The 12,495-nt window shown below is 43.3% G+C and overlaps 1 protein-coding gene across 1 annotated transcript in view; it reads right to left on the bottom strand.

Annotated features, from left to right (window-relative positions):
* Positions 1 to 4,700: 4,700 nt before the first annotated feature.
* TEX11 (testis expressed 11) overlaps positions 4,701 to 12,495 on the bottom strand; it is a 251,091-nt gene continuing 243,296 nt past the window's right edge. The window contains exons 27-28 of the mRNA XM_073555904.1: positions 8,901 to 9,065; positions 4,701 to 4,766 (exon numbers count right to left, since the gene is read on the bottom strand). Of these exons, the coding sequence (XP_073412005.1) occupies positions 4,701 to 4,766; positions 8,901 to 9,065 (231 nt within the window). The remainder of the gene's footprint in view (positions 4,767 to 8,900; positions 9,066 to 12,495) is intronic.

Raw genomic sequence — 12,495 nt, forward strand, 5'->3', positions numbered from 1 at the left:
AAAGGCGAAGACACCACCAACAGACATACATATAACAACTTGCGGTATTTCTCATTTAACTTGGAGTATCACACCTGGTTACGGGCATGCAGTAGAGATGAAGTAAGGACTGGGAATGAAGGATTGAGCGGTAACGAAAAGGAGGAAGCGGTGAATAACGACAAGCCCTTTGTATTGGGGGAGGCTTAGGAATATCTGCACATGTGGAAAAAGAGAAAGTAAGCTCAAAATGTAAAAGTTTCTTATATTAAACATTCTGGTCAATATGTAAAGATCATAATAGGCTTTCAGAATGCCCTCAATAATATAGAAATAGAACAGTTTGAAAATAGAAACATTGGGTGTCAGGAAAGCAGTCCCAGGCCTTGGATTAATGGAAGATGCTCAAAGAGGATGGTTGTCTTCTCTCAAATCTTTGTCAGAACCTTAGGAGGTTGTGGTGCTTCACAATCTGAAAGGTCTGGAGAGTAGATCTCAAGGTTAGGGCAGAATTGTTTTAAGTTGGAATAGGAGTGAAGGGTTGCTGATGAATCAAACGGAAATCCCCATCTGTAGGTTATTCCTTGATCCTTTAGTTTGGCTAGGAGGGGTTTCAGATGTCTTCATTTTTGTAGCATTATTCAAGACAGATCTGGAAGGAGTTGGATTGGAGAGCCATTGTGTTTAACGGAATATAATTTTTTTGCTTTTGCCATAATGAATTTCTTTAAGTCAGGAAGGCAATAGATTGCATCTTGGAGTTGCTGGGATGCATTTTTAGGGCAAAGTGTGTGGTGTGCTCTATGGTATCCTAAGACCTTGTGGGGGCATCACAACACATTAGGAGACACCAATCAGAGGACAATAAAACCTTCACACTGCGTATCTATGAACTGGTCCAATATATGTTTCTCCCTCTCCCATATTGATAGTTCTGCTTCACGTCACTTGTCTCATCTATTGCATTTCTTCTGTGCTGTATTGTGCATAAATATGTGATTCTTCAGATTTTGTATTAGTCAATGCCTGATAAAGATACCTAAGTAGTCTCGAAAGCTTGCAATGTGTTACCATCTTTTCAGTAAAGCCCCCGTTACACACTGCGATATCGCTATCAATATCGCTGTAAAGTCACCGATTTTGTGACATTGCAGCGATATATGTGATACTTACCTCCGACCGGCTCCCCCGCTGGTTATCGCTGATCGCGCGAGAAGCTCCTGGACCATTTCTCGTCGGTCGCTTCCTGCTGTGACGACGAGCGACGCGTGGAGCCGGGCGGGAGGACGCAGGATCGCCGCGTCTGACAGGTAAGTAGCGATCCCCGTCCCCTGCGATGTCGCTGGTGAGATCTGCCTGTGTGGCAGCTCACTAGCGACCACTTAGCGATGTACCAGCGATCCTGACCGCGTCATATCGCTGGTCGGGATCGCTGGTGCATCGCTAGGTGTAACGGTACCCTTTAAAAGGTATCAACCACTGAGGACTCTCAATTCTGAATATTTTTGGTGTGCTCTATCAAACTTTAATTTTGAGTGGAGGCTTCTCCTAAAATAGAGTTGAAAATAGTTTCTAGGATAGCTTTAAAGTCATCTGAGCCAGTATCCTCAGGGATGCCACACACTAAAATATTATTCCTGCAACCCCTTATGTCTAGTTTTTTTGCATCTTTTAAGGCATCTGTATATCGAGAGGCATGATCTTATAGTTGCAAACATATCTGTCCTAGTCTCGTCATGCTCTCCTTTTAATTCCTCTACTCTGCCAATTCTTTAAAATCTTTGCCGACGGCTGCAATTCTCCTCAGGTTTCTTTGACCTCAGAGATGAGTATTTTAAAGTCCTCTTTATGTGGGAGATGTTTGAGGTAATGTTTCCAATGTCAAGTTTTCTTTCGCATCCATGGCTGATGAAGCATCATCCAATGGTGATTCTGAAGAGTCGCCCATGGTTGTTATGAATTTTCAGTGTTTGATAATGCATGGACTGACCGTCCAATTGTTGACTTGTAAGCACCATTGTATTAAGTTTAGACTCGGATGAAGAGGGTTTTCTTGGGGGGGGGGAGGGAATTGGGGGGACTATTGCATCTAGGCAGCATGATGTAAGAAGGCAATGGCAGGTTTAGAATAGCTTTGCCAGTGACCAAAAGATAAAGGAAGTTAATTTTTTTTTCTGGTTTCTAACCTTTTGCCTTAGAGCTCACTCACACCACTGTATTTTCCATCCAAGTGTGATCCGATAAAACATCTGATCGCACTTGGACCAATGTTATTCTATGATGCCACACATGTCCCATTTTTTTCCACGGACTCAGCAGAATGTCAAAGGCTGAGCCTATATTCTGATCGCACTCTGCCATGAAAGTCAATGAGTCCGTGGAAATCATTGGACTGCACTCGAATGACATCTGAGTGCAGTCTGATTTCTGCTCACTGACACAATGGAGAAGATGGAGACATTTTGTCTTCCATCTTCTCCCATTGTCTCATCCAAGAGAATCGGATTTCACTATGCTCACACTAGTTTGATTGTCATTTGCATAATTGGCCCGATTCTCTTGAAGGAGAGAATCTATGGCATCACCATCAGCGCTTAGATTTATTGTGGGCCTCTGGATTATGATAGAGGTCAGCAGGTCAAGTCAATCATAGTATCGTGCTTCTTAGTGGTGCTAAAAGCTGTGATGTATTTTTCATGATTTCAAACAAATACAGTGATGTACGAGTGAGAAGCTCCACTAGCTGTTAGTGTGATGTCAGATATAGCTGGCTTTTACTAAATAATGGAGGTGAGAAAAATACTTAAATCTGTTCTTAAGATTTTCTTATATGCTCGTGTGATCTAAGCCAAACTGCGCAACAGGAGTTGTGCAGTCATCATCAGTATCTGTGATATATGAATTTCTATCCTTCTTGTGGACTTCAGTAATACAATTTAGGCAATTTCATTCCAAACGCAGTTCTGATGCTGAAATGGTGACCCTGTTCTGAGAACATAAAGGCATGCAATTCTCAGTGGTTAACCAGGAAATCACTTGACCTAACTTAGGAGAAGGAATCCAGGAATTTTCATATAAAGCAATAACTACTGGCAAATGTGGGAGTACTAACCAAATTCTATATACTGGAAGGACTACAGTAGTTACTGAATAAATAAAAACATAAAGCACTGGACTGCTACTTTAATTTACATTTTATTCACAAGAAAGGGTAAGAAACCCACCAAACTAACTACAGTATAGAAAAGGGCCTCATTTTTCAAAGCTGTGTAATAAAAAAAAAAAGTTGCTAAAATTTTCCTACATTAGACCTAAAATCTTGGAAGAAAATGATAGCTAACATGCAGAAATACAATGGGACAAACACCAGTATATGATTAAAGTTCAGCTTGTGGAATATGATGCAGCTACTAAACTATGCTTGTTAGGCATATATCGATAAGTAGTGGAGAATAGATGCTTGATGATGACCGCGCTGCCCTACAATGATGGAAGTTCAAAGAGGTTTATTGAAGAATTTCTGGTTCGAACCGAAACCTTCTCGTCTCCAGTTTATTTTGAACAATGGTTCGTTTCGATCCAGAAACACATCAATAAAAAGCTACCTGAACTTGCATCAGAGTGTGGAACTGCTCAACTTTTCCAGCAACACACGGGCATCATGAAACGCCTACACTCCACTTCTTATCCATTTGTATGTCTTTGTTACAGGCTTACTTTGGAGCTGGGACGTGCACAACTCCACCAAGTGAGCAATATCTCACTACTGACCCCCATTTTATTTCAGTGTCACCGTATGGGCACGTGTCTATTTTATCTTTCTCTTGATAGACACACACAGCATAGTTTCCGGGCAACCTTCTGTCAGAGTTAGGCTAGTTTCACATTAGCTTTTACGGCCGCAGCGTCGGGCTGCGCACGGCCGCCGCAAAGCCCCGCCCACTGCCGCTCCTCCGCCGGTAGCTCCGCCTACGGGCGCATGATGCTGCATGCGTCCTGCGTCCCCTATTTTTAGCACTGGGGACGCAGGATGAGCGCAGGTATGCGTTTGGCGGCACATGCGTCCTTTTGACGGTGCGTCGAGCGCACCAAATTGCTACAGATTGCATTTGGTGCAGGTCGGCGCACCGTCAAAAGGACGCATGCGCCGCCAAACGCATACCTGCGCTCGTCCTGCATCCCCAGTGCTAAAAATAGGGGACGCGGGATGCATGCAGCGTCATGCGCCCGTAGGCGGAGCTACCAGCGGAGGCGCGGCAGTGGGCGGGGCTTAGCGGCGGCCGTGCGCAGCCCGACGCTGCGGCCTTAAACGCAAATGTGAAACTACGCTGAGTCTTTTCATTTGTCTGAAAAAGGAGTAACGTATGTCTTTCAAGTCGCACTGTGTGCAACTGATGTAAAGATTTTGTTGGTTATATAAACAAACAGTGGCTCCATAAACATTCTACATAGCCTTCTGTTCTATAGAAAAGTAAAGTGTTTGCTTTGATAAACGTGCCCAAATAAGGAAACAAATAGGTTCTAGAACTGCTACAAAGACCTGCCATAACACTTGCATATATGAAAATTGTTACATGTGCGGTGTACAGTATACTTGAACATTGAACACCAAAACATTTTATAACGCAGCAAATTACATTTATCTCTCTTGGACTGCTAAACTAACAAAAAATAGAAACTTTTTTTTTTATCTGCCACCAAATTGTAAGCAAATGTAGGAGTCAGTCCTTCAAAGCTTCTTTTACTCTTGCACTTTTTTCCTGAATATTGTTGTAGAGGTCAGTCATCTATATTGGAAAATACAAATATATGGTCTAATAAATACAGTATATTTGAATTATGCAGGCAGCACTCCAAAAAAACATCCATAAAAAAGATTTTTTTTCATCCATGTAAAAGGGGTTATCCAACATATTGGCTAATGTAAAAATAAAACCGACACAGTACGTCCCTAATGTTCCATCCAGTATTGTTTTTTGTTACATTGTCAAATATTTTTTAACTTTTGATGTATTGGCGAATCCCTCAACTGCAACGTTTCTGCTGTAACAGAGCCTTTTTCTACAACTTAAAGGATGGCCCGCTCCCAAAGCTTCCCCAATCCCTGGTGACAGAGGAGCCTTTCCAGATGATTGCTGTGGACAACGTTGGGCCACTGGCCATCCCCAGCAGCTCTGGAAAACGTTTAATGTGGTAGACTATGCTGCCCGTTACCCAGAGGCAGCGGCTCTGTCCTCAATTAGACTCCGTTCATGTCTTGTTTACTAGAAACTCTCTGTAAGAAAATGCAGGTGCAACACCTGGTATCAAGTTCGTATTACACATAAACCAATGCTTTGTGTGAAAGATTAAATGGTATCCTTAACCCCTTAATGACCAGGGGTATTTTTGGTTTTGCATTTTCATTTTTTGCTCCTCTTCTTCCCAGAGCGATAACTTTTTTATTTTTCTGTCAATGTGGCCATATGAGGGCTTGTTACCATGTTGTGTAATAGAAAATGGGAAAAAAATTCCAAGTGCGGTGAAATTTTTGTTAGGTTCACTAAATGCTAAAACTGACCTGTCACTATGATTCTCCAGGTCATTACGAGTTCATAGACACCAAACATGTCTATGCACTTTTTTATCTAAGTGGTAAAAAAAAAAATTCCAAAATTTGTACAAAAAAAAAAGTTGCCATTTCCCGAGACCTGTAGCGTCTCCATTTTTCGGGATCTAGGGCTGGGTGAGGGCTTTTTTTCTGAACGCAGCGAAACACAGCAATACCAAATATGTGTATATTAGATTTTTTTTTATTTTATTTTGAATGGGGCTATTTCAACTTTTATATATTTTATTTTTTTTTATATTTTTTTATATTTTTTTACTTGTTTCAATAGTCTCCATGGGAGACTTGAAGCTGCAATTGTCCGATCACCTCTGCTATATAAAGCAGGTCTGCAGCCCTGCTCTATGTAGCAGATATGCTCACTTGCTATGAGCGCCGACCACCAGCAATGACAACCACAGGGGTCTCCTGCTGTCCCCGGGTTGTCATGTCAACCCATCAGTGACCCGCGGTCAAGTGACACAGACACCGATGGGAGGAGGCAATAGCGCGCTTCCTGCACGTGTATGTTAAATGCCACTGTCAGAGTTTGACATCGGCATTTAACATGTTAACAGATCAACTGTCGTGCTGGAAAATAATATTAATAATCTTTATTTATATAGCGCCAACATATTCCGCAGCGCTTTACAGTTTAACAGTTTCAAAACACAAGTCATAAGTAACAACGTTAACAATACAATAATTAAAGCAAAATAAAACCCTGCTCGTGAGAGCTTACAAACTACAATGAGGTGGGGGAGATATAAAGTACAGGTGTGTATTTATAATGGTGTATTTACAATGATGGTCCAGCCGTCTTGAGGGAGTGAGGGATGGATGGAGATAGGGAATGGGCTACTCATGCACACTTACACATAGAATAACTTTGATTAGTTAACGTGATAGGCCGCTCTGAACAAATGTGTTTTGAGGGAGCACCTGAAACTATGCAAATTGTGGATAGTCCTAATTTCTTGGGGTAGAGCATTCCAGAGGATTGGCGCAGCACGGGAGAAGTCTTGGAGTCGGGAGTGGGAGGTACGGATTAGTGCAGAGGTTAGTCGAAAGTCGTTTGCAGAGTGCAGCGGTCGGTTAGGCCGATAGACATAAATGAGGGAGGAGATGTAGGGGGGTGCTGCACTGTGGAGAGCTTTGTGGGTGAAAACAAGTACTTTGAATTGGATCCTATAATGAATGAGCAGCCAATGTAAGGACTGGCGAAGAGCGACGTGTCCGAGTACCGATTAGCCTGATAGATGACCCTGGCTGCTGCATTAAGTATGGACTGGAGAGGGGATAGTGGAGTAATGGAGAGGCCAATTAAAAGAGCGTTGCAGTAATCCAGGCGGGAGTGGATCAATGCTACAGTGATTTGTTGTTTCTATGATAAGAAAAGGGCGGATTTTAGAGATGTTCTTTAGGTGTAAGTGGCAAGAACGGGCAAGACATTGTATATGGGATGTGAAGGAGAGATTGGTGTCAAACATAACACCCAGACAGCACGCCTGTTGCCGGGGTGTTATTATAGTGCCACCCCACGGAGAGGGAAATGTCAGATTTAGGGAGGTTAGTAGACGACGGGAGCAGAAGAAGTTCAGTTTTGAAGAGGTTGAGTTTCAGATAGAGAACGGACATGATGTTGGAGACTGCGGACACACAGTCACTCGTGTTCAGTAGTGCAGTGGGGGTAAGGTAGGGGAATGACGTATATAGTTGTGTGTCATCAGCATAAAGATGATACTGAAAGCCAAATCTGCTGATGGTCTGTCCAATTGGCGCTGTGTAGAGAGAAGAGAAGGGGGCCAAGGACTGAGCCCTGAGGTACCCCGACAGAAAGAGGAAGAGGAGATGAAGTGGAGCCAGAGAACAAAACACTGAAGGAGCGGTCAGAAAGATAGGAAGAGAACCAGGAGAGAGCAGTGTCCTTAATGCCTAGTGACTGGAGCATAAAGAGTAGGAGATGGTGGTCAACAGTGTCGAAAGCTGCAGATAGGTCAAGAAAATTGAGCAGAGAGTGGTCACCGTTACGTTTTGCTGTCAGAAGGTCATTGGTCACTTTGATGAATGCAGTTTCAGTTGAATGTAGGGGGCGGAAGCCAGACTGTGAAGGGTCTAGAAGGGAGTAAGTGGAGAGGTAACGGGTAAGGTGGAAAACGTGCAGGCTCATTGCAAGAGCCAGCACCAAATGGGGAGGCGTCCAATGACTATCTCTGTCAGTCATTGGATGTTAAGGGGTTAAGCAGATGCTTATATTGTTAGTTGAGTCCCATAGGTGTGACTGAGAGAGGTACCTCCTACACCAGCTCGCTGCTTACAGACAGATACCACAAGCCTCACCGGAGTTCTCCCCCTTCGATCTCCTGTATGGCTGACAAGTCCAGGGGCCCCTTGGTTTGATAAGGGAAACTGAACGCTCCCGAAGTGTCTGTCATAGACTAAGTCATGCGGCCCCCATGACAAAATGCAAGCAATGATGCGGCTGGTGCATTAGAGCATGGTGCAGTCATAGGTCAGCAAGAAGCTGTGGTACGATCAAAACTCCCGGAAGCGGGTGTACGACATGGGTCAGAACTCAGAAGGTGTGGGTTCTAGCAACCAATGACCCAGAAGAAGCTTCAGGCAGCCTGTGAAGGTTATTAGATGTATATGCAATAATTTCCTGGCCCTATGATTCTACATTAGGGAAAGAGACAGTTTGAGCTTTCTTGGTCTGTCACACTAGAGAGCTCAATGGATTCATTTTTCCAGAAAAATAAATACGGTACTGAAAAAAAATAGTGAATGTGCAAAAAAACAAAGAAAACATTTTTACGGAATTGCTTTTGGAGACTGGCTTAAGCACCACCAGAAGAGGTAGTGTAATAATGACGACATGGTATAACTGATCACAGGGGCTGCAGAAGGAGGCGGCCAGTCTAGTGTTAGAGCTGCAGTCAGTCAATCATCTTCTAGTGTAAACTCTACAGGCAGCCAATCCATAGTCTGATACAAATGCTGTGGTTTGCCTTAGTGTAGGCTACATAGTCTTTTTGGTTTGTCCACATTCTCTAGTGCTTTATTTAACATGTAATAGTATAGATTTTCTATTTGGAAATCAAAATATTAATTTAATTCATACATTGTTAATGAGAGCCAAAGGCAACATAAAGGGGTTTTGTTTTTCTTGCTAGTCTGAAGCAAATTGCAGACCCAATGACCATTGCCTTCAGAATTACACTGTGCATTAAACCCAATCTGCTCCACCAAAAATCATATTAGTAACAAAAAATACATATGCACAATAAAATCATGTGTTTTAAAGCATCATATCCTTCTATTTTTGCCCAAATACCTTGCTTTCATAATTACTTTTCAATGATCCTAAGTAGCTCAGATAAGACAGCGCCAATGTACACCAGCGCTCGGCATCTGAGTACTTTTCTGCACTGTAATGGAATATCCCATTGTTCCAAGCCCGAGTCATTAGCCATAGGGTTTCTACCTCTGGGTAATTTTCCTGAATAAAAAGCACACATATGTGGATGTAAGTCAAAGTGAGCCAACACAGTGTTTGCAACAAGCCCATATTAAAATATACTGTTATTAGTATACACTAACACCCAGCTCGATATACAATAATTAGCTAAAAGTGATAATTGGATCACACTGTAGACATATTTGAGACTTATTCTCTATAAGCTTTTTTAACACTTTTTAATGTCTTTCTTTCCTAAGTCTTTTGTGATTTGTCTTCGACAATATTGCCCAGATGTAGACAGATTCATGAAGTGCGACGTTTCCAAATGTTGCGTTGTTTTGGCATATCTCACGCCATTCCACTCCTCTCTCCCTCCCCATGTAAGACTTCGGAGTCATTTTTATTTTGATGCAGTTAAAGCCTTATGCCCAATGTTTAAAATAATTCTGGTGACTTTTTTTTAATAAAAAGTTGCAAAACCGATTAAAGTAAAAAATAAGGAGCATTTTTGATTTTGCGCCAAATTCTTGAACAGTGTGTGACTTAAAATCGCCAATGATGAATAAAGCGCTTCTTTAACACTCATTCATCTTTAAAGGCAATCTGTCTGCTCTTTATTCTGAGAGCAGCATGAGGTAGGGGCAGAGATCCTGATCACTTGCGCGATAACTTGCTGTAGTTTCACTACAATCAGTGTTTTATCAGCACGAGATTAACACCGCAGGACTAGGCTTCATGTGTCAGGTAGTCCAGCTGACCTGTGTGACCCCGCCCCCATCACTGATTGTCAGCTTGCTGACAATGGACAGTTTACACAGGAAGCAGCCAATCAGTGATGTCGGCGGGCATTCTGACCATTGGTACATCTACAGCAGAAAAAACGTGGATTTTATGAAAACTGCACCAAGCAGCCCAGTAAATGATAGATCGCTGGAATCAGGATGTCTCTACCTCATGAAGGTCTCACAATTCATAGAAAAAACCTGCTGACAGAGAGCCTTTAATGGATGGTGGTAGCCATCCTCCCATTGGTTCCTACCTCAACAAATCCTTTCATTTCAGTATTGGCTCCATGCTTCTGTATTTTTTGCATTTGCTCTGGTGTCCTGCTTTTCATACTGCGCATGCATGTAATCCGCACTTACAGATGAACCCTCCGACACCTACATGATGTATTGGTATTCGCTCAGGAGGCATGAAATCTAACTGGATTGTTGCCTGCTGTTAGTCTATCTGCCACAATAAGCATGTTTGCTTGGAGTCACATGGTAACAGGTTACCCTCCCTGTTCCCTCTAAGGCTATGTACCCACGTTGCAGAAATGCTGCGGAAATTTCTACAACATTTCCGCACTCCAGCCGCGGGTAAAACACATGTGAATTCGCATGCATTTTTCCCGCGGAAAACAAGCGTTTTGCAAGTGTTTTTCGCTTGTGGAATGCTTGTGCATTCCAAGCGATTAGCATTGCTTGGAATGTGATAAGTAGGATGTTAAAATAATATAAAAAAAAAAAAAAAAATATTGCTATTCTCACCTTCAGACGGCCCCCGATCTGCTCCGCGGCGCTCCCGGCATCTTCCGGTCCCAGTAATGCTTTGTGCGAAGGACCTGAGATGACGTCACGCTCGCGAGAGCCCGACGTCATCAGTGGTCATTCGTGCAAAGCATTGCTGGGACCGGAAGATGCCGGGAGTGTGGTGAGAGGAGGGAAGGACTCCGAGGGCCGCAGGAGGGTGAGTATATCACAATTTTTTATTTTTATTCTATTTTTTACAGGATTATGGTACCCAGGGCCTGGAGGACAGTCTCCTCTCCTCCAGGCCCTGGGTACCATCCGCACATGAGCCGCTCACTTTGCGTATGGTGGGCATAGCCACATGCGGAAAGTAAGCGGATCAATGCATTCCTATGGGTGCGGAATCGCCGCGATTCTGCAAAAAGAATGAGCATACTACGTATTTTTCCGCTATGCGTTTCTGCAGCTGAAAAGTCCGCAGCATTAGCACAGCATTGTGGAATCGCATAGGATTGCATGTGATGCGGTTTTTTTGCGTTTTCGCAGCAGTTCCGCAGCCAAACGCCAAAAAAATGCAACATGTGCACACAGCCTTAAGGCTATGGTCACAAATTGCATTTTTGCTGCGGTTTTTCCGGCAGGCAAATCCTGCTCTCTTGGCAGTAAAGAAACTGCTTACAGTTTTTTTTGCTGAGTTTTTGTTGTCTCTTGTGCATGCTGAGAAAGTTTAGTGCCCACCTCCCAAAAAAATGACACGATGCAACTTCCTTAGGTTTTGGCACCAAAAATGCAGCCAAACCTGATACCTGTGTTTTTTGCTGCGTTTTTGCACTTACTAAAAAAAAAAACACTGGAAGAAGTGACATGTTGCAGCTTGCAAAACCACAGCAGTTTTTGAAAATCAATCAGAAAAAAAAAGCAATGCATGTTCATGAGATAAAAAAAACGCAGCAAAAACGCAACATCTGAACATAGCCTAAGTTGGGCACTGTGACAAGTACAACTACAAGAGGGCCTGTTAACCTTATCAGAATGTTGATTTCAAGCTTTCCTTTCTAGAGAGCAGAGCTTAGGGTATGTTCATATAGTTTTGTGAGGCGTTCAAAAATGACAACTCTTTTAAGTAGAAAATACTTTGGGAAGAAAAGTTTTTTTTTTTTCCTGAAGTTTTTTTTCTTCAGGCTTCTGATTTCACAGTGCCTAGTTTGGAGAGGAATCCATCAAGACCTGCTTCAAACAAGTGACATACACTTATTTTTCCATGTTTTTCAAAATCTCTTCAGGAAAAAAACTGCTCACAGAACTTCTAATCTATATATATAAACGCCTTATCGTGTCTGTCTGTAACCGAAATCGCGGGCCACTGATTCAGCGTCCAGCGCAGTCGGGGACAGCGCTCAATCAGCCGCAGGGATTATTCCGTTAAAAAGATAAAAAAAAAAATTGTATCACCGACGGCCTCCAATGTCCTTTCCACCCGCCCGCCCTCGCAGTCCCAGTAAGGCTTTGCGACTTAGACCCGTGATAACGTCACTCTCACGAGAGAAGGACGTTATCAGCGGTATCAGCTGCAAAGCATTACTGGGTACGCAAGGCCGGGAGAGTGGAAAGGACATCGAAGGCCATCGGAAGGTGGCCATGGGTAACAAAAACACAAACATACTCAACTTCCGGCGGCCCTCAGACTATTTTCCTTCTCTCTCCAACGCGCTCAGCATCGCGGTCCCAGTAATGCTTTGCAGCTTATACCGCTGATGACGTCCCCTCTCGCGAGAGTTACGTCATCTACGGTCTTTAACGCTAAACATTACTGACACTGCGATGCCGGCCGCGTGGAGAGGAGAGTGGGGGGGGGGGCGCACCCGCACTGCTGATTGGTCTCAGACAGAGGCCCGCGCCAGTGATTGGTCGGGGATACAGGGCCGCGACGCTCATTGGTGGCGGATACACGG

Source organism: Dendrobates tinctorius, unplaced genomic scaffold (genome assembly GCF_039654945.1).
Source record: "Dendrobates tinctorius isolate UK_male_01 unplaced genomic scaffold, ASM3965494v1 ptg000231l, whole genome shotgun sequence".
Lineage (NCBI taxonomy): Eukaryota > Metazoa > Chordata > Amphibia > Anura > Dendrobatidae > Dendrobates > Dendrobates tinctorius.